At 39.8% G+C, this 22,653-nt stretch overlaps 1 protein-coding gene across 3 annotated transcripts in view; it reads left to right on the plus strand.

Moving 5' to 3' along the window:
- Window positions 1-22,653, plus strand: part of RGL1 (ral guanine nucleotide dissociation stimulator like 1) — a 78,562-nt gene that overhangs the window by 19,060 nt on the left and 36,849 nt on the right. For 2 of the 3 annotated variants that reach the window (XM_062581260.1, XM_062581263.1), the window contains exons 3-4: window positions 9,045-9,253; window positions 20,350-20,427. In XM_062581260.1, coding sequence (XP_062437244.1) covers window positions 9,045-9,253; window positions 20,350-20,427 — 287 coding nt within the window. The remainder of the gene's footprint in view (window positions 1-9,044; window positions 9,254-20,349; window positions 20,428-22,653) is intronic. The other variant, XM_062581262.1, reaches the window with a different exon arrangement.

Genomic DNA, 22,653 nt, shown 5'->3' on the forward strand with positions numbered 1-22,653 from the left:
TGGACTTGTCCTGTTTTCAGTTGCCATTTCTAACTTCTATCATCTGCTTATTGAAATAAAATGCAATCTAGAGATCATATCAATGGTCTTCTATATCCATTACATTAACTCAATGTAGAAATAACAGTACGTGGTTCTACAGAGTGCTTGTCATTATAGATTGTGAAGTACTTAATAGAGGAGGTCAGTATTACGCTGGTCCTTCTGTAGTTGGAGAAGCTGAGGGGCATAGAGGTGAGTTTCCAGAGCACTAAGACTCTTGACATACCTTTTAATACCTCCTAGGAGGAACTGTTTTTCTTGCAAAACTGATCTGAAGAGCCAACCTTCCCACCACGTGCAGCTAGCAGACATTCTGCTTTGTAGAGCTGATGTTTTTGAGAAAAGTTAAAATCAGTGAGTGGAGAAAGTAGTTACACTCCCTATAAAAGGTGGCAGCGATCAGACACTCACTTGGCTGCGTAATCTGGTTAACATTTTATAGACACAGATGATTTTAACTTCAGGAGTGGGGAGCTGCCTGTTTGATTGGGCTATATTTTCAGATAGTCATATCAGAGGCTTGCGTTTTGTACATAAATGTTATATTTGCTGTACTGTGAGCCTTAACTGCTGAATAGCCCTCAGATTAAAGGTACTGTATGGCCATCTCATAGGAATCCTCTATAATCCATACTTGTGAATGCTTCTGTTAGTCTTGACAGTTAATCACTGACAATTTTACACAAGTCCAAAGACTCTGTACAGAGCTCTCACCTCATAGAGATACTATATTAAACTTCTTTTTTCTACAGGAGTCAAAATATTTTACAGATTGGGCTGATTATTACTGGCAAAATGGCCAGTAAGAAACCTTTCCTTGCTCTTGTTTTGGTGCCCTACTCATTTAGCTACATATTATTTTGAGGATTTATTTACTGTCAATTGCTCATTTTGGTGACTGAACATTTTGCTGTTCCTATGCACTGAAGAGAGGAGGGATGTAGAGTTTTATAGAAATAATTCTTCTCTAATGTGGAAGGGCTTTGGAAAGATGCTTAATACGAATCAGGTTTGTTTGCTGGCATAGAAGAATATTTCTAGTAAATGTCATTTAATGGCAGCTATTCTTCAAACTGTATAAAGTAGACATAACTAAGAGTCTTGCCGGTTTCATTTTCCTGGAGTTCTTTTTTAGATTAGGAATTTCCTAAATTTCAGTCCTTGATCCAAACCACTACAAGGATTATCTGTACGTCGTTTATGAAAATGTCTCTCTTGTGAGAGAATAAAATTGTGAATAGTAGAGTTGTGGAACGTGTAAAACACAAAAACGGAGAAAATTAAACTATTCTAGTATTTCAGGTTCAGTTAACTCAAAGAAGGCAGTAAGTCAGATAAGAGAGAAAGGTAAAAAGGCTTTTCCTGCTTTTTCTTAGCGGTACTTCTAGCAAGGCAGTGGGGAGTCAGAATACGAAGGTATTTTTGCAGGTGGGAAGCAAAGAGAAGGTAAGTGTGTAAAACATACAAGATGGCTAGAGATGAAGCTTGGGGCTAAGCTGTCGGTGCAGTTTTTGGTCTTTTGAGAAAGCTTGCATACTGCGTAAGTTAACCTCTCTGTTCTCAGAGGACTTCATTCCTGCTGAATAATATGGCCTACATTCCTTTGCTGCACAGACACTTCTGAGAACACACACGTTTCTCCTGTAAATTTGGACCACTTCTCTTGGCTGAGATTTTCCACCATTTATAAGGGTTTGACAATGCCAATTTAGTGTAGACCTCTTTGAAGATTCAACTGCTTTACGCACTTGCTTAAATTCCTTTAGATGCATGCAGCAAGAGGTGGTGTATAAATTAGGCTTCTTTACTTGTGCTTTGATTCATTCCACAATTTCACTGATACCCAAATGAGTCTAAATTTGCATAACTTCAGAAGGTGTGATAATGCTCCGCTCAGCGCTTAGTATGCGTGTTGTTTCTTATTTTCCCTTAAGTGGGTTTAAGTAGCTGCGAGGTGCCTGAGTGAAAGGGTTCTAACTGAGCAGCAGCACTTGTGTAAGAGGCTTTTTTTTTTTTTAAAAAAAAATTTTTTTTGAATCAGACCCACAGCTTTTGTTACTGTTTGCCAGCTCTTCAGACAGATAGGAGACAGTCTGTGAGCTCTAAGGATGCAAGAGAATGAGAATGCCTTTTGTGTAATGGTCGTGGGATTAATTGGTCCTGGAAACTCTGGGTTGCTGCCAAGAAAGGTTGTTTATGTGGTAAGGGAGGAAAGGAGAAGGGTGGAGCTCTGGAAATCCAGGAATACCACTAGCTGTCAGATCATAGGAAAGGGCTCATAAAGTTATTTTGGCTGTAATTTTCATTCAGTCAACATACAGAATTCTGATTTTCAACAGCATCCCAAGTGAGGAAATGGGATTTAGCAAAGTGGAGAAAGCACTGCAGAGAGCTTTGCCTTCTTTCTGCTTCCAAATGCACTATATGGTAGAAACAGCTATCCTTGCACAGAAAAGCATCTGTGCTGCTTGGAGCCCATGGGCTGCAGAAGATCCTACCTCTGGTCACCAAAATTCTGCTTCCAAGCCACAGTTTCCCATAGTCGAAATTGTGCTTCAAATTCAGAGTCTCATGGGGGCTGTTTTGCGAGCAGACAACTTTTCAGCTTAAGGGATGAGGACAGAGAAGACAGTAGGAAATGCAAGGCTCTTAAATACTGCCGTTGTTGCAGAACCGACTGCAAGGGGAAGAGTGGATGTGTGCAGCAAGGGGCCTATCCTGACAACACTTGAAATGCTTGTGACCTGATCTGATCAGCTTAGTGCATTCACTGCTCTAGCGTATGCTGTTGTGTTATATTGGTAGTGCAAAACTGCTGCTTTTCAGAGGGTTTTTTTTTTAGTGGCTCTGTGTGTGTGTGTGTAGGGCAGGACCACCGTAATCTGTGCGTGTTTGAGTCAGTTCAGCATGGTTGTCAGCTGCTGCAGACTGGCATTTTATCTGTCCATATACATACAGAACAATCTTGTTTTCTTCCTTGGGGGGAGGGCGGGAGGCACAGGGAGCAGACTTGATATGCAAATTATTCATTAAGATGATTCTCGGAAGACAATTCTATGTCAAATTAGTTGCTCCTGTCTCTGAAGTGGTTCTTTACAAAAGTACGTGGCCAAAGGGAGTAGGCATTTTATACGGCATGGCAAAGCCTGACTACTGCTTAAGTTTGCCTTTTGCTATGGAATTTGCTCTTCACACATCTCTTGTGTTTCATCTCTCTAGACACTTTCTTTATGAAACAGACTGTTTCCATGTAGACTTCTTTAAGCGATGTACGACTGCTTGTTAAATGAGGGATATCTTAGTTTTTTCTTCTCACTGACAAGTGTTATGGCTATTTGCATTTCTAAAAGTGGGGCTTCTGAGGCTTAATCATTCCATGATTTGATTGGTGGTGTTGTTTGTTTTTTTTCCTTTTAAAGGTGAGCATGGTACTGGTAGAGATTAATACTTAGGCAGAGTGAATGAAGCAGTCATTTTTGATTACAGGATGCTTCATTTTTTGGTTACTTTTGCTTATAAGTTATTCCAAATGTAGGTAATTTTATTTGCACATAAAAGGATCTGTCCAGTAAGTTAAGAATAGCAAGAGTGGAAAAGCATTAAAAAATATAACTGTCAAGATAGCTAAAATAGGATTTAAGAGACAGTAGTTATTTAGGTGCTCTTGAAAATCATTTTGCAAAATTTCTGAATAAGTCTTTACTAAATCAGTAATGCTTTAAATGACTAAACCTGAAGAGTATTTGAAATCTGGTTTACTTATCATTGCTCATCCTATTTGTTTTCTTTCAATATTTTTCTCAGTCGGCCTAATGAAAATTGTTGCGTGATTTTCACTTTCAGACACTGCACAGTATATAGGTTGGAAAAAACTGCAAATCAGTGCCTTTTGGTTATACGAGATTGTTTCCAATGATATTTCTGAAATAATGACTACTATTCTGTGTGTCTCTCTTCTGGGTAGCGGCCTCTTCAGATTTTGAACTAATTTTGTCGCACACTCTTGGTAATCTGTCTTGCTAAGATGTATTATTAACTAAGGAAGTGATGGGAGAGTGTCATCTCTAATGCTGTTGAAAGTTAGGAGGTGGCACTGGTGCCCTTGGCTCATGAGAGCTGCATTTTGGCTGCTTAAGTGAAATCCCTGGCAACTTTGGGGAATTGGGAGGAGCTGCTCTCGCTTTCTCTCTGTTGGTAGACAAAATAGCAAGGAATCAGGACACCTTAGCCAGCTCTTGCAAAGGAGGGCTCGTGGGGAGATAGGATTGTGGTATCAAAGGTCGCATATTGTGCGTCACCAGATTCATAATGGCCTGCTGCTTTTTACACACCTAGCAACAAACTGCGCCAGTAGCAAGATGCTTATAACTTAATACCTGCTTACTTAAGCCCTGTGTTAGTGACTACTGCAGAAAGATGATGTCTACTGGCTGTTAGGCTGTTACTTATATCTTTGTCCTCATCCTGCAATGGTGCATATGGATATTTTGTACTTTCACAAAGCTTTGGTGAGTCAGTGAGGTTCTGTGTGGGTTCATGAGCTAGCCTCTGTGATGGTGATTACAAGGTCAAGCCCTTAATTGTAACCATCTTGGAACCAAATTAGAGATCGTTGGGTACCAGGCATCTCTGAGGGCATTTGCAGCTGTTCTTGGAGTCGGTTTGTGTTTGAAGGACGCTTTTAACCCAATGGTTTTTACTCTAAATGGAGTTCTTGTGTGTTCAGCAAGAACTTTTTACCTGAGTACGGCTTTGTGCTCCTGTGAATGTACCATGTAGCAAAGGATTAGCAAAGATGTTGGAATTACACCTGGATCAGTATGTGCACAGAATAAGAAATGAACTGAAAGAGTATGCCTCAGTTTATTCTTTCTACTTTTGCTTTTGAAAGATGCTGCCTATCTTATAGGAAGCTGTTTGCTCATCAGTTGTGCTCACAGATTTCAAGGGCAAAATTCTTTGCCTGAAAGAAGTCAAGGTGAGATTGGCATTTTATAGACTTTATTGTTGTTATTATTTGCCCACAAAACAACATGTAACTTCTGGTGGCTTTAACTGGCACCACGTAATAGTGATCACTGTGTAGCACTGTCAAAACTTGTCAAAGAGCTTTAGGAGCATCTTTTAATAGCAATGCATGCAGTATTGCTCTAAGCAGAGAGTCGACACAAAAGCAAGCAAGCATGCAAACTTTTGCCTTTGGTTAGCGTGGTTATGTCAGTGAAGAGATGGCCTCTTGATTAAATCCAGATTGAGCAGTTTCCTGTTAGCATGCAAGCTCAGCCCACAGTGTCTTATTCTGAAAGTCTGTTATTGAACTCGTCTGCCAAGTCCTTTTCCTTTTAAACTTACAGGCAGAATTGCAAAAATAATACAAACAATCTCTAAAAGTCTCTTCAAATGATTTCTAGCAGTTTAATGTTTTGCTGACAAACTGAGTTTGTTTTTCAGGGTTTGGGTGTGTTCTTTTTTGTTTGTTTGTTTTGTTTTTTTTAAACATCCTTCCAGTGTGATGTCTTGATGAAACTGCAATTAAAGGAAAGTTTTATGCATGTATTAATCTCAGAAGCACATTCTTCCCTTGTCTGGCACATCACATTGGGGATGAGAGTTTTTATACAGAGTGAAAGTAGAATATGGACTTAATTTAATATGTTGGGGGAGGGGAGGGAATTGACTGTGTAGAAAATCATATTGTTAAATACAGTGACGCAGATTTTCTTCTCTGTATTGAAAGAGGTTGTGTTATATAACTCGTTATTTTCAAGAGTTTATTTTATAACATGAAAAGTCAGCAATAAAATTCTTTTTTTTTCCTGTTTTTTCCAAGCTTTGCTTAGGAAAAAGTTTGTGTGGAGATTTTTCTTGTGGTTTTACTGTATATTATTGTAGCTACGTTTTAAATTGGGTATGTAACAAATTACATACTTTTAAAACAGCCAGGACTGCTGTCTGCAGGACAAAGCTTTGAAAGTTAGTCTTGTGTAATGTCATTAATTCCTGTGGGATTGTACTGGTGTGTGTAACGGCAGGTTTGGGTGCAATAATGTGCATTGCCTGGTCTGCTTTCAAAAATGTACTAATCAGTTCATGGCACGAGATAAAGTTATCCAGTCTGTAATTTCGTGGTCGGTTTGAACTGACATCAAGTTGCTGTGCTTCCAGAAATCGCCTTCCTGCTCGTGGCAGCTTCTCTTCTCCCACGCTGGCCAGGTGGTGAGCTAGACTGGGGACCTCACCTGGCTTAAACCAAACCTCCACAAGTGAAGTGAAGGCCTTGGTTTCAGCCAGACTGCTTTTCCTGTCCAGGACATCATGTAACTCTCTGAAAGCTGCTTTCAGTGCCTTATTAAACTTGACATGAAATGCCTGAGATTGGGCTATATGATTTCTCGCTCCTCTGCTTGCTTACTGTGTCCATTCTTTATGATCTGTTGAGGATTCCTTGTGTCTTGATCACACAAGATGCTCCAGGCTATTTCAGGGCTTTCTACAGACACAGAGGCTACTTTTCTACCAAAAAAAAACCAGTGCCTGGCCTCTTTTTTTGGTTGGAAAGTCCAGAATGTTGTGGGATACTGATAGAAATAAATAATAATTTGCCATGATGTTTAGAGGTGTGGAATCTATTACTTGCCACCCTTTCTGTCCCTGCCTAGTCTGTTCTTCATGCAAACAGCCAGTGGTATTTTAATATTATACCTGGGTTTGTACATTGTTAAATAAGGACGAGGTGTCCTTGTGCAAGAATTACAGAGCTTTAAACTAATATTGAGAAGAAAAAATTTCTATTATAAGTGGTTTAAAAACAATCGAAGGTAGTGATACAAGTGTGAAGTGGATGGGTTATCAATTACTTTATGAATTAGGTTCTTTTTTCTTTGTGTGTTGCCTGTATGCCCAATACAGTGACTAAAAAGGTTATTAATATTTTTTTTCTTTCACTTTCTACTAAGTCCAGTACCAGGGTGCAAACATTTGGAATATTATTAGCCTTGTTATTTCTAACTCCCACATTATTAGGCAATTTCTGGAGTAAAGCGTTGATCAGTTGGGCCTTGTGGCTGAACTCAACATTCACTTCTGGAGATATTTGTTCAGATGAGCTTGAGACGTGGTCAAGAAACCATGAAGAAATCCAAAATATGGATTGTATTATTACTTAAGGAGTCTCTCAATCTAGTGTTGATAGTCCAGCACCTCTATGAATACTGACTCAAAATTCAAAACCGAGAGGAGTTATTAAATCATAAATTATTACTGTGAGGCTTACGTGGGAAATCTGACCTCATGATATCCCATTACTGTCTGTATATCATGATACACCAGAAGCGCTTACGCAGGAAGGGGAGGTTGTGATTTAGAAAGAGCATCAACACAGTTGAAAGCTCGCTGTGAGTGCGTATGTGCAGGAGGAACTCTGCTGTGGAATAATGCTGCAATGGAAATGGGATGCACTCCAGTTTTATTTCGAGATTGCAGGAGAATTGATGATGCAAAGACCAGACTAGACTGTGTTGTCTGTTCCTGGCCAGGACAAGTTTATTTCCTGCAATATTTTTCTACTGATATATTCAGTGTAGCTTAGAAAGATTTAGGAAATTTTTTTCACTCTTGAGGAATGTTTCATGATGGCCCAAGTTTTCCTTTGCATAATCCAGTTAATTCTCGATACATGTAAGGCCTGCCTTAAAATGCTTTCTGAAGCATTTTAGTGAACCCAATGTGTGTGAATAAAAGTAACTTTATACTTTGAAAAGCTCTTTCATTCATTCAGAAAACCTTCCAAGGATTTATGTACATCCTGTTGGGGATTTTTAACTGGCTTTTTCTTTCCAGTTGTGGGTGCTAGGCAGGCTCAAACCTTTTTTTTTTTTTTTTTTTTTTCTTAAGGAAAATGACTTCTTTTTATTCTTGGAAGTTTATTGGTGTTAGTGTTGCATGTGTTAAATAATAATCAAGCATTTCATTGCTGTCAGGGTAATAGAGTGAGTGCATCACAGCTTATTTTCCTCAAGCAGAAGGTGCTTCAGTCAATTTGGTTCCCACTGACCATCACACTGGCCATTTTTATGCTACTGGTCTTGACCTCCCCTCTTCTTCTCCCCCTCCTCCCCCCACCAGATAGGCAACTGAAAAGGCAATGTTAGATTGCAATTGATATATTTCTTTATATTGCTCTTCTAAAGGCTTTTTATCACACACACTTAGGAAATAAAGTATTTAAAGTAGTCACAAGCATTATTTTCTGAATTGTGCTCTAGACAATGACATAATTTAATGTAATGTTTCTAGTTATTTCAGTTGCCTGTAAGCAGTAAAACCAAATGCTGGGGAGGACAAAAAGCGCAACTCTGTCCCAGTTACCCACCAAACCTAAGATCTGTCATCAAATGTTGTACCCAAATGGAAATTGAGAGGGGGCTAGAGGGAAACTGAAAGGTTACAATGCCAGATCTGCAGTATGTCTATGACAGCCTCCTTGCAAAACATACTGTGAAATGTTTCATGACCAGATGTGCTCATGACCTTAGACTTTGTACATTCAACCCAAGACTGGCATCTTCACCAGAGGAATTGCAAGTGTTCTGACACAAAAGCTATAATCAGTATTTATTCAAAAATTAAATGAGACAGTGAATTACCAATATTGTTTCCTCTAGCAACCTAATTCTCTTTGTGGGATGATGAACTTTCTTTTACATAATAACACACTGTGGGATTACAAGATGACTTGATAGCAGTAAGAATCTAAAATATGTTGTGGAGCGTATCAGAGAAGTATTTTAAAGAAGGGTAAACTTACTTTAAAATCATAATTATTTGATACAGCATTTGCTTTTGGAGAGACAAAATTGACAAAATAATTTAGTAAGTAAGGAGGACCTGTGAACTAGGAAAGAACTCTGTGAAAAGACAGAGTTTAATCTGTGTTTCAGTGTGATAGCTGCATGAGGGGTCTGGCTTCCTTGTAATTTTGTGTTTCTGTTTTAACTTTGTAGGTTGAAGGGGACCAATTACCTCCAGGACATACTGTCAGCCAATATGAAACATGTAAGATCAGGACAATAAAAGCTGGAACTTTGGAGAAACTTGTGGAGAACCTTCTGACAGCTTTTGGGGATAATGATTTTACCTACATCAGTATCTTTCTGTCAACATACAGGGGATTTGCTTCTACTAAGGAAGTACTGGAACTTCTCCTTGACAGGTAAGAGTCAGTAGGTAGTGGAAACTGAGCCTTTTTTACTTGATGGGGGCAGGCAATTATTGGGAGTTTCTTCCATTAATTTCAACAGACATGGCCTCAATAACCCAACAGACAGATAACAAGAATTCTGGAAACTGAGCTTTCGGCATAAATATAAAGTCAATAAATGTCTTCTGCTCACATCACAACTCTTATTAAAACATACTCACCATATTGGAAAAGTGGGCTGCATCTGGCTGCTAGGAACCAAACTGGGACCAGCACAAAGAAATTAATGTAGCTATTTCATCCCAAAAATGGAATGCATGTGCGACAAAGTCATACCTAGCATAGATTTCAGGCTATCGGTATTCCTGTATGCTATTGGTGTTCCTGTATGTTGCTGGATACTAGTATTTTCAGACCTAATTCTCCTATTTGGGATTTGCTGATTTGAAACAGGGACTGCACAAACCTAAGCAAAACTGCACCATCTCCTACTATTACTGAACGTGAACACGCAGTCATAAATTCTTATGGACAGCATAAGAACCGCTTAGTGTTGTAAGAACGGCTTTTATGGTAAGACTCTTTAAATTGCATCTGCTCTATCTGTACGAATGCTTAGAAGATGCAATGGTAGTTTGCTGACCTTAAATTCTGACTGAGACACAGCTAGGTCTGAGGTGATCTCATTTGGGAAGTATATTATCTATTGTGTTTTCAAAATCAAGTGATATACAGAAATAGTTACTCTGGTGTATAGTACTTAAAGTAGAGGGCTAGCATTAGAAATCCTAGGTTTTAATTTTTTCTCTTCCACTAGGCAAATATGGAACAAGGCATATTTAAGCTGTCTGTGCTTCTCTTTCATATCTGCAAAGGAGTATAATACTATTTGCCTCATAGGAATGCTATGTGACTCAATTAATAATGATGTTGAAATGCTTAGCTGCCAAGCCTGCTGTGGTTGTAATAACAACTGTAGTTGCTCGAGTGGAGTAACTATGAGAACTTCACAGCCAGGTAAGATGTCGGATGAGGAAAGAGAAGCTATCCTGGGGAGCAGACTGTGCAGTTAGATTTACTCCTGTGAATATTACTTCTCAGTCCATACCAACTCTGACAAGGCATACTTACAGGGAATTAAAAATGCTGAGGGGTTATTTTTTTGAATGAGTAATTCTTTCTGAAACCTGAATTTTTGATTCTTTATTTTGGGCATGCATATCTTTTGGGAAGAAATAGGAAAGGGCACCAAGCTGATGTTGATTACAGCAACTTAAAGCCAAGATGACTCTCAAAGTGACAGCATTTCTTGGGAAACTTTTGCTCTGTAAGCGTGTGAATTGCTGAAGAGCTGCAAATTCACAGAAATTAATCGTTGTTTACACATACATTGTCACTTTCAGCCACTAATGATTCTGTATGATGTATTTTAATTACTTTTTGTAAAAAGATACATATTTTGCAGAAGGAACTTTACAAAAAAGATTTGCATGCGTAAAAGCAATAATACCCAATCATTTCCAATGACGCTTTTGCCCAGAATGGGTACTTTAACTCTTACTTTCACAGCAGAGCAGTTTTGTTGCTTTATGTCTGTGAGTTCCCAGACTACTCTTTCATGTCTTTTTGGATTCTCCTTTATTATTTGGTTTTATATCTGGAGGAATTTTTTTACATAATGAGAACTTGAGAGTGGCTCAGATAATCCAAATCAATCAAAGATGGCTCTAAACTTGATGATACAGACTCGTCTTTTCAATTAAAGGCTCTTGTGTAAACCTCAGGTAACCTTTTATTTTGTTTTAAAGTGCATTCATATAACATGTTTAAATACCCAGAAAGTGTCTTTTTTTGGTATGTTTCCAGCGCTGTCCAACAAAGTCCTGATTTTAGGAGTTTTCATTTTTATTTCTCTTGCTGTTACTGAGGTACTTCAATAATGCCAATAAATGTCCCAACTGAGACTGTGACCTCATTTTGCAAATCATATTAGAAACATGCTTAAAAGAATTTGCAAGAGAACCCACCCTGAAGACCACCTAATGTCAAAAGGTAATATAGACAAAGCACAAGAGGAATAGACTTGTGCAGAAATTTAGGAGTGTACTAAGGCAAAGCGAATGCAAGTCTTGCCTCACAGTGACTTGGAGTTTGATCCGGGTTTTACATGTCTATATCTGGTGTTTTTCATTGTCCTCAGGAGATTAAAAAGAGCAATTCCTATATTGCACTTACATAATTCACATGATATACATGAATCTGACAGGCAAGTCTAGAATCTCTTATTAACCTGGGTTGCATGCTGGGCATGTAAGGGTTTGGGGGAAAAAGAAATCTTGGTCCTAGGAGGCTACCTCAGGTCCTTAAGGAAGGGCTCCTTGGTCAGTGCCAAGCTCCTGGAAGGGGCTCTCACAGCTATTGGTCTGCTGGCCCAGTTTTGTCCTCCTGTGTGCTTCTGTGCAGGGCACTCTGGTGGAATGTTGGGTGCTTGCAAGGGCAAGGTGATTATTTCATGTGCGGGCGTGAGGCCCTGTTTCAGTCCCGTTGCCCGCCAGGGTTTGGCGCTCTGGGCAGTTGTGGGCAAGCAGCCAAGCGCCGACCGCTGCTGGAGGTCTGGCTGAGTTGAGGCACGTTAAGTGGCTGTCGGCTCCGGAGCTGGGTTGTAACCGCCTGTGCTTTTCCTACAGTCATTTAATAGGGAGTATCAGTCTCCAGAATTGTCAATTCAGCCCTTTAGTGACTACTGAAATAATTAAATAATTTCCATGCAATTGAAGATGGAAGAATTTTAAACTCACGGTTGGGGTCAAAGGGGTAATCTGTTGTAACAGCAGTCCATCCTTCAGTCATTTAGCTTACTAACAGTTTTGCTTGTTCTGTTGCGTTTCATTGCTAGCCATTAAAATGTTCAAACTCAAATGTTCAAACAGGCTGCAGTTTGAAAGAGTATTTTGGGAATCTTGCTTCTTCACTGAAGTTCTGATAATGGTTCTGTTTTCCCCTGCACTTTCCTCTAGGAAAAAGCATCATAAAAATCTAAAAATAGAAACCTACAAGATTAGTAGAACACTGAGATTATAAAATCAGATACTTAAAGATGAAGAAATTGAGAGGAGAAAAAAAAATCAGGATCATCGTAAAATTCACATGTCATATTCTGCAGTTTCCACTTGTATATTGCTTTTTAAATATAGGCATTAACGATGCGATTTTTAAGACAGCCTGAAGAAAGTAATTACTTAGACTCCGAGAATCACTGGGCATGAGACACCTGTCCTCTTTGGGCTCCTGTGAAAATGCCAGTTTCATGCAGTGAGTAGCTGTAAATTGTGTATTTGGTGCAATTTAGCTCAGTTAACTCTGCAATTAAGTTTTTAATACTTTCATATCTAGGAATTAATCTGTAATGTTAAAATTAGATTGCAGCATAAAAGAAATGGCAGGTCTAATTTCTGAGTCTGATCCAATCTTCCCTAAATTTTCCCAGGCGTACGTCAGAGGAGTAAAAACAGAAGAAAGCATTAACTGAAAAGAAATTGAGCAGACAGGACTTGCTTCTTAGTTGCCTTTGAAATTTGTGCACAGGTGCTTTGTGATGGATTTTGTTTGAGTATTCAGACAGATAACAGGAAAATTGATATCCTCCTCTGAAAAATGGGGCCTGTGTTATTCCCAGCTGTGTTGGTTGCTGATTGAGAGGAAGGATCCAAGAAAGACTCAGTTCTGTGCACTGCTGTGTGTCCTTGCAGTCTTATGGGCCTGAAAAGGTTGAGTTCCTGCTGCATTAGGGGTTTGTGTAGTGCACTAGCACTATAGAAGCTCTGCTTTAAGGATGGAGATCCCCCCGTGATTGCTTTTGAGAATGTAGGAGAGTGAGGGAAATGCAGGTATTGCAATTTTGATCCAAACGAATGTGCTAATTGCACTATGGCAATGTGTCAGGGCAGGTTAGGTTGTTAGGTTGTTCAGAATAGCAGCAAGCCAGGAGTGTGCCCATCTGTAAGGAAATTGGCCCTGCTCTCCTCCGCAGATGCTGCTTTAAAGAGGTGCAAATAGCCAAAAAGGGCAAGATATTATAAGGGAAGGTCTCCTAGAAGACAGTTTACCTTTCTAAGCTCAGTTCTGATCTCTCTGGCTGACGTACCTCTCAGAGCAAGTTATGCTGTATCCTTTAGAGGAAGGGCACGTAGGCTGCCTGACCTTGTCAGAGTTATCCCCAGCTTTTTATAATAAATGATAGAATACCCAGGAAATCCTAGGAGGTCACTGCTTCCTTCCTCCCTCACAAATCTTAGGAGTGTAACATTTAAGAATCCATGGATGTTTCTCTTGGCTTTTCAAGTATCACGGATGATCTAGAATTTTATGGCTTAGAACGAAGTTTAGATGAAACTTAAGCTGCAGAAGTTGGAATGATTTATGTGCAGCTGTGGGATATGGACTTGAGAAGAAAAGCAGCCACTATAAAGAAAAAAGTAGAAAGAGAAATGGTTAGTAATTGAATTGTGACCAGCTCAATTTACATCTCTACAGTGGAGTAGAATAAGTTGGGAAGAGTCTGTTTTTGCAATTTCCTTGTTAATGAGACTTAGTAACATTGCAGAGACTAAAGTGGGTGTAACTGCATAATCTCTATTTTATAAAGGTTTGTACTTTCTTTTCCAGTGAAGTAGAAAGTGATTTGCTACTTAAAACAGCAAACACGATTTTGCTATTACTTCTATTTGTGGGAATGTGTGTGTTATCAGAATTTTTCAGATAGAAATGCGTAAGTGGAAGCTGGGTAGCCCTTGCGCTGGGTAGCTCTCAAGTCTGGTGCGTTCAGGATACATTGGATTAACTGTGGCTATGCAGCTCGCTGTAGAGCGCTGCCGCATTGCCTGCATATGTGCGTTAGGTGCACGCACGTTCTGATCAGAGAGAAAAGAAAGAGCGTATCTGGGTAATCTGGATGTTTTGTGCCCTAAGCATGGGGGCATGCGCGGTGTTAAATTTGGTCTGTGTAGTGTCCCGTGCCATGTAGTGCAAACATCAGCTGAATTTGGGGACATGAACCATTCATTTCTAACCATGAAAAGTGAAATATTTTTGCCTTAGTGGCAGAGACAATAGAAAAAGCAGATGCCGTGCTGAAGCAACAGTGATGTATTAGGTCAGGGGGAAAAAAGGGGGAACTATTATTCACCTGTGAATAATTCAGAATAATGTGTACTTTCATTAAATGAGTCTGCACTGTGTAAGATTTTGTGAAATCTTCTAGGGGAAAACCATATATCCCTTGCTTTATCCCTTGTTCTGATAAAATAAGGGGTAATATTGTGCCCTGTAATGTGTGAGGTTTTACAGCCGTCCGTAGTTCAGGGAGGCCTTTTGAGGCTGGATGCTGTAATTCTCAGTTGCTGTGAGGCTGTAGCTGAGTTAGTGGTTTTCTCTCTCCCTGTCTGGTAGGGTGGGCTAAGGGGAGGTGCCTGTGACTTGTGCAGCCTTTAATCCTCTTCATGTTATATAGGGAGAGCAAAGCGAAACACACCTGGTTTGAGTTATTTCTCAGCAGGAATCACGCAGTTGCATGGTGCTAGTACTTGCGGTGTTTTTAACTCCCACGTCCTGTGCTAGTACTGTCATCACAGAAATTGCAAACCAATTGGGCGAGGAGAAAATCCTCTAAAGGTGGATTCTGCCCTGCATTACATCCACTGTGGTGCGTGGAGTTGCAGAAAGTGTCAAGGCATATGAAAAGGTGTAAATTGTTACGCTAAATTTCTTTAATATGCTGTCTTTATATTTCTGTCTTTAGTATACTGAGATTGTGTTACTTGCTCTCAGAGCAACTTTTAGCCTTTCTTGGAGATTGCAAATAAATCTGTTCTTTTTTAAAGAATTCAAATTAAGTTTTTGCTCTCTATTAAATCAGAGCCTGGAGCCCTATTTATTATTTTGGTTCTATACAGATTTTCTTTTAACATAGAGGAGAAGTGAAACTAAACACAATTGGGCTAAAGCTTAGTCAAAATAAATGCATTCTTGAGCTTAGGCTAGTAAGTTGAAAAGTGAAAAGAAAAAAGCTTGTATTTTCAAAGCTATTTAAGGATAATTGGACATCCACATCCCTTTAGTATTCATGGAAGTTTGGCATCTAAATGCACTAGACAGCTTTGAAAATCTGCCAAGTCTTTAACACTATAAATTCTGTTATTTTCTGTTTGGGAGGAATGGCTAGGGAAATCAAAAGGAAAGAAGTTTATTTCAGCATTTTGATGTTGGAATGTTAGATAGAAACTCTTGCAGAAAGGAAATGGGCAAAGCCAGAGGGAGGTGAACACCTCCTTGCACTGGATTTACGAATGTAATAGGGCAGATGGTTGCCCTTGCATGAAGCATCCGCAGAGATCCTTTGGTATCCCCAACATTACTGGGTTTGCTGTGGAATTAATTATTCACAAATTTAAGGGAAGCTAAAGATATTTAACTCTACAGGTAAGAGCAGAAATAAGCCGATTTCCTCTGTTGCATATTTTATTTAGTTGTAGTAGTCGTGTTTCTTAGAATAGTGCCTGAAGGCAAACCAGGAGCCACACTGTGCTTGGCACAGTAGCACATGAAGTAGCCACCAGTCCCTAGCTGAAGGAGTCCACAGAGAAGAGAATTGATACTGTTTGAAGGAAGAGCTAGAGCTAGAAAAGTTGAAACAGCATGATCATAGATGACAAAAAAGGAATTCGTTCTATGTTTTCAGTTCTTTTCTGTTGCTGGAGCATTGCTCAATAGAGGTTAAACAGAGAGAAAAGTAAAAGGAAAGGGAATGCTGAAGGGATGAGTTTGAGTTGGAAATGGGCAGGGTGGGAAAGAGTAAGGGAGCAAGCAGAAACTGAAGGCTCTGCAAAAGCTGGAAAGAGTCTTATGATACTTGTGCTGTTCTGGGCAAGAGGGCAAAAAAGATCAGTGAAGTCTATGAGAAAGAATGAAGAAAAATCTCCATGTCGCAGAGCACCTGCTTTTGCCATTTCTGTTCTTACTGGTCTGGATTCTGTGGTTTCTTCCCACAGTTTGTACTCAGCCAACCCATGCTGAAACTTAGCGTGAGGAGATCCACTGCGTGCAGCTTTCTCCAGGGTGTAGGTGCCATTTCTCCTGCACCATTCGCATGAGGGATGGTCTGAGCTGCTCTTTGTTTTATCTCTTCCCCGACTTTAGCAGTCTGTAGCGATCTCTAGAGCTTCCCTGGGCAGGAATATTCAGATCATGTCCTTTGTGTTTTAGGAGGTGCTCAAGATTGGGTTCTTCAGCAGCAGAGCCACAGATTTTAGGACCATAACTCTGTATGGCATTTTGCCCATTTCTGTTGCTATGGCATCTCTTCTTTCCTCTGTTGTTTTCCTCTATACCAACTAACTTGTCTCGGTTGTGGTTTCATTTCAGTGATGCTATGTGTTTATAATTCAAAACACCTTATGATTCTTACTGGTTATCTATTCTTCCAGTTATTTACTGCTTGTTTTGACACTTGCAGGCTGTCAAACCCTAAATAAGGGTGTTGTTTGGGACTTCTGTGGGGAACCACCTTTCCTTATTATTTCCTACTAGTTTAAAGGGCGCTTTTCTTCCCTCTTCTTCCCTTCCCTTGACAAAAATGCAGGGGTACGTTTTCTACTCTGTTTTTCAGTATTTAAATATTCAGGACTGCCCATTACATTCTGGTCTCATTTGCTAGTGAGCTCCTTTGATTGGAGTCCATAACTTCCCAAACACCAAGCAAGGCTGAAAAGTTCTGGGGACTGCCGGATTCTTCTGTTCTGCGTGTCTCTTTTTGTATGCAAAGCATTCCTACACGCTGTTGAGTGAATGGCTCTTTGTCCAGGCTCTGGTGAGAGCAGAACTGTGGACACCAGCAGTAATGCTGTTCTTTACATCAGATATATCATTAACTCCTCCTAACCCATGTTTAATGTCCTGTTGTTCATGCAAAGCTCGCTCAGAGAGAGAGACCGAAGTTTGGCAGTGTAGTGAAGTGTTACGTGCTCCTCAGCTTTGGTACAGAAAATTGCCTGCTTTTATTGCTGTTTTATTGATTTGTGTCACAAAAATCAGCATGTGTATCTCTAGTGGGATTTAAATGCAAATACTCAACATTCTGCAAATATCTATCTTCTATTTCACAGAATACTGGAACACAATGATACCATGAGTCATCTCAATAAATCTTGCTATAAGAACTGATGGCAAGTTATGAAAGATGAATATAAAATTCTAATTATTATTCAAAAACAGCTTTCCTTGCATATCTCTCTTGGGGAGGGGGGAAGTGTCTTTTGTATTGGTGAAAATTTATTTTCTTCGGGTTATTTAGCAGACGGCAGTGAGAGTGAAATCTTCTCCCTTTAGACAGAGGAGAGGAGCAGCCATCATCGCGTGCAGGGTGTACATTTAATCAGCAGCGTGTCTTAATTCTGTCCTGGGAGATCACCACAAGGAAGGTGTCAGTATACTCCTTTAAAACTTTCTCTTCACTCTTGTATCTTTTGTTAAGATGAGGCTGTCCGTTACCAAGTATTATCCTGTCTGGGAGATTCAGGACAATATATAGGCCTGGTAAAAGCAAGTGCAGCTATTGAAGCCAATAGATTTAAAATAAATTAAAACAGATTGAATTTTATGCACCAGCTTAGCAGCATGATGGAGCTCACTGAGGTGTTTGGAAGTATGCCTGTTCCTAAGGCTTCGGCAATTTATTTTATCCTTGTAATAAAGCACTAGGAATGACCTCAAGTAGTTAGCTCTATTAATTTTGAATTGCAAATGCTAATAATAAGTGTTGAGGGTATGACTGAGCTGAAAAGGGCTAGAGAGGACTAAGAGGTGGATTCAGGTGTAGCAGAGAGTTGGAAAGCAGGTATCTGTTCAGTTTTACAGCTTCAGTAGTGCTGATCTCAATGAAAGGAGCATGGGTAGGGTGTGAAACTGCTTGGGAGAACATAGCAGAAAGCGCCGATGCTGTTGATGCTCCAAAAAAGTTCAGAATGAGATTGACAGCCATTCTTGTACCGAGTAACAACTTGCTCTGTGAATGCTACTGCTGATTCAGTGCGACCACTGAGAGATTAAGGTGTTATTCAGTGGGTTTAGAACTGTATTTTTACCCCATTGTCGGTCTAAGTAGACGTATTTCTCTTTGTATGTTTAGATTAGATCTGGGAAATCACAACAGTGAAATTGGTTGTGCTGTTTGTACCTCAATATCTTAAGAGCCTTTCAATTTTAAGAACTTAAATTCTCTTCTCATACTTCTGTAGTCCTGTAGAATGAGCAGTATCATTTTAGTCTGAGAAAAATTTCATCCCTTAAAAACATAATAGTCTGCAGGATTTTATTAGTCTTGTGCCTTTTATTTATTTATTTTTCCTTTCAGAGTGATTAAATAAAATGCTGAGATTTCAGAAATCTCCACTGCTGACACAAGAGCCCTTATTGAGTTGCAGCAGTGTGTTGGGCAGGCCAAGCCGTGCGGTCAGGCAGGTGTGATTTTGTTCTCAGCTTTGGGACAGACTTGTGGTAACAAGCTATTGTTTTTGTTATGTCTCTGTGCAACATAGAGATGCCAGACCTAGTTTTCAGTGAGCTGTCTCAGATAACACAAGTGGTCTTACCATGGTATTTTCAAGGTTAAATAAGGCTGAACTGACTCCTTACAACTGTGACTACGCCACTTCTGTCGTGTGGATTACGAGCTTAGTTTGGGTTTGCTTTGTGTGCAGAGGTAACTCTACAGTAATGCAAACCATTCATCTCTGTGCCTCTCTGTGCATTTCTCTATCCATAGAGGAATAGTCCACCTTTAAACCCTTGTTTGGAAGGTTGTTGAAACTTAGAAGTGTGCATGTGTGTTTTTTTATATATATATATATATATATATATTTTTTTTTTCTTTTAGTACTGTGAAGTTGTGAGATGAAATGAACCATGGTAGGGCAAAATGTTAATATGAAGGTTGTGGGTGGTGGTGCTAAAACATACTACTTACCTGGCAGATCTTCTGGAGAAAATGGGATTGAATTCAATTACACTAGTTAACTTTCTTTACAGATCTGTGATTCTTATATAAAGTTGTAGGCTAATACCTTAGGAAAGCATACAGCTACCACTGCTTACTTCTGTCCTTTGAAATGTTTTGGATGAATCTGTTTGGGTTCTGCCATGAACCTTCTGTATACAAACGAACAACCCATGATATTTTCTTTATCTTACCTGCTCCAATGTAGCACAAACAAGCAGCTTAAAGACACAGTATGTGCACTTGCCGTGTTCACTGTATTCTAATTAACTGCAGGTGCCTGACGAACAAAATTAGTCAAGCACACAGAAATGTGTAAAATCAGCTTATCTTATTCTGGACTAGGAGTAGTTGTCGTCCTTCATTAAAGCTGGCTGTAAAGAGCCATTAAATTCTCTGTGGAACTGTGTGTGAAACAATGGGCGCTCCCATTGACAACACGAGCGCGTAATCCTCCCTTCAAGGCACATGAGTTGCATACGTAGGTAAGAGTTTTCTCTGCGTTGTTGGAGTTGTGCCTATGGTTACCTCTTTCCCAATGGTATTTTGACACTGCTGCAGACTGTTTCCACTCACATCAGTTGTGTCAGTAGTGTTGGCAAAAGCTGGCATTTGCCACCTAGATGGCTTTGTTTGAAAGAACACCTGGAGTTGGAAGGAATGACAAATTCTAGCAAAACAGACTGAGGAGGAGGAAGGGATTTGTTCAGCCTCATTGCATACTGGAAAATCACTCTGGGAAAGGATGGAGTGAAAACTGACAGCCTGTTGGAGCTGTGAGCAAAGAAACTCTTTCGGTTCCTCCTGTGTGGAGGCTAAGAGGACTCTCTTTCATATAAACAGACAGTTTAGATTTGAAGATGCTGCCTCGCTCTCCTTCGTTCAGGAAGAAAAAATTACTAAAATCTTCGAGTTTCTTCCCCAACTGTGAGGTTATACGTTTGTAGTTTGAGCTAAAAACATTTTTTAATTGTTTGTCATAATTGTATAAGACTTAGGTTATTTGGGCTTTATTTCTTATTCAGTCAAGGTTGCTCTAAACACCCATCTCATTCTTTAGGTATGGAAACCTGGAGACCTCAAGCTGTGCAGATGACAGGAGCCAGAATTCCTCCACGTCCAAAGCAGTACTCAGGAAGTAAGTGTGGCTCTTCGCTGTGCAGCTAGCTGCAGTCAGACTTGGTATTGGAGGAGGATGTGTGGAGAGTAGCAGTTGTTTCCCTTGGGAAATACCTGGTGCTCTGTGCTTGCAGTTCAAAAGGTCCGATACCAGTTGTCTGTGACGTATCTGTAATACAGCCCGTGAATCCTTTGGTCAGGGAAATCCTTCGTTCATTCAGAGGTGAATGTGATGAACTCAGCTAGACCAGTGTTTTGTTGGTTAAACATGCAAGGAGTTTTTGTTTCCCTTGCTATACTTATCTACAGCATTAAATGGTTCTTGCTATTTGACTGATTTTTATTGTGTGTTACAGCAGTGTCTGCAGAGCAAAGCTAAGGTTGTATCAGGCGTTGTGCTAATACACGTATCTACTCCCTCAGTGTCCCACGTGATTCACAGTGTTGCTTTTAAAGTGAAGTTTAAATTCTGATGCCATCCTGTGTTGCAAGAAAAACTGCAAAGCTGTTTTAGAATGTTTATTACGTTCTAAATATTACATTATTAGTATCATGTGCATCATTAGTATCATACTGCATTTTATCTTAAGATATTGAGTATAAAAGGAATCGTAGGTCATCAGCATTTGTACTTTGACGTCTGTATGATCTGTAGTTTGCATGCACCGTGGCAATAAAAAGTAGCTGAGTGGTTGTATTTGATTATCGTATGTGGAAATGCTTGATTCTTTTCAGCATCTCTCAGGATTTTGAGTTTTCCTATACTCTGTTGCAGCTTCCATTAGTTAAGAAAACCTTAAATAAAATCCGTTACTGGTGCACTGATTTGTCAAAGGTGTGATGGAAGAAGAGGCGTTACAACTTAGCTTCCATTTGTTGTAAAATAGGAAAAAAATCCAACTTTTTTTTTTGTCACATGAAATACAGAATCCAATCAGGAAATATGAGAAAACTACTGCAATGTATTTCTTATTCCTGGGATTTGGGCAGATTAGTGTGATAAAAGCATTGCGTATTTATTCAAATCATATTCTGTTCTACACTATTGGGCCTGTCCTTCACACTGCTCACCTGTGTGATGGCATATGTGCTGGGATAGGAGGATCTGAGTCTGGCTTAAAATGATTCAAATATCCCTGATCCCAAAGTGTGCCATTAACGTACCAGACATCTTGCTGCCCTCCTTTGTGTGAGCTGAATGGTTACACAGTAGGGTTGCTTTGCCTTATGTCATCCGTTCTGAAATTGTTTTGTTTAACCACCGTAGATAAATTGGTGAAGGCTCCTTGTCCATGGGAATTTCAATAGCTTTATATGAAAACAGAAATAATTACGCTTGTTTGATTGCAGAAGTAATGTAGAGCTTAATTAAGGTCTGTAAATGTTATGGGATTCTCAAAAATAGGCTCTATTTAGAAACCAAACATTATCCCTCTTCCCCCCTCCCCCTTTTTTTTAAATGCTTAGCAGGGACAGAGAACTACACACTCTAGTGGTTTGGGATGTTCTTGCCACTGTGCGAGTTAAATTCTCTGATTCTTTACTGGTTGGCATAGAAGAGAACTATCTGCATTTTCTTCTCATTTTGCCAAGAGGGACTTGCTGAAGAGCAGATGACAATTTAAACTTGGTCACGAGCACCAAGACGGCAATATTATGTAGTTGACAGAGAGAACAACAGGGAGCCAGCAGGTCCTAGGCTACCATGCAAAATGAGCAACTTCGGGCAACCATTTGGCCTCCTCAAATCTCAGTCAGCCCAGCCATAAGATCTGAGCAAAAGCAGTAACCTTTCTGCAAAATAGATAAAGGATTTGCATGGAGGATGTGGAAGATACTTTCACCAGGGTAATGTCATGCTGAGAATGATCCCTTCCCTGCCTTTTTCCCAGGCTCAAAGACAGAAGTAGAGTTCCAGTTCTTTGTGAGCTGGAGAAAAAAAGGGTGAAAGTGATCTTGATGCTGTATGTTGCTCAAGGCAACATACATCAAACGTGGGCAAAATGCATCAGTTTTTTGTTGTTTCTGGAGGTAAGGGTGCAAGAGAAAATAGCATTTAGTAGGAGTGTATTTGTTGTTTTTTAAAGCAAAGTTGTTTTTCCAGTTGGTTAGAGCTTGGTGCTGCTAATGCCAAGGTCACGGGTTCAGTCCCCGTATGGGCTGTGCTGAGGGTTGGACCAGATGATCTCCAGAGGTCCCTTCCAACCTTACCATTCTGTGATTAACACAGTTGTATCGTATACCC

This window comes from Rhea pennata, chromosome 8 (assembly GCF_028389875.1).
Source record: "Rhea pennata isolate bPtePen1 chromosome 8, bPtePen1.pri, whole genome shotgun sequence".
NCBI lineage: Eukaryota > Metazoa > Chordata > Aves > Rheiformes > Rheidae > Rhea > Rhea pennata.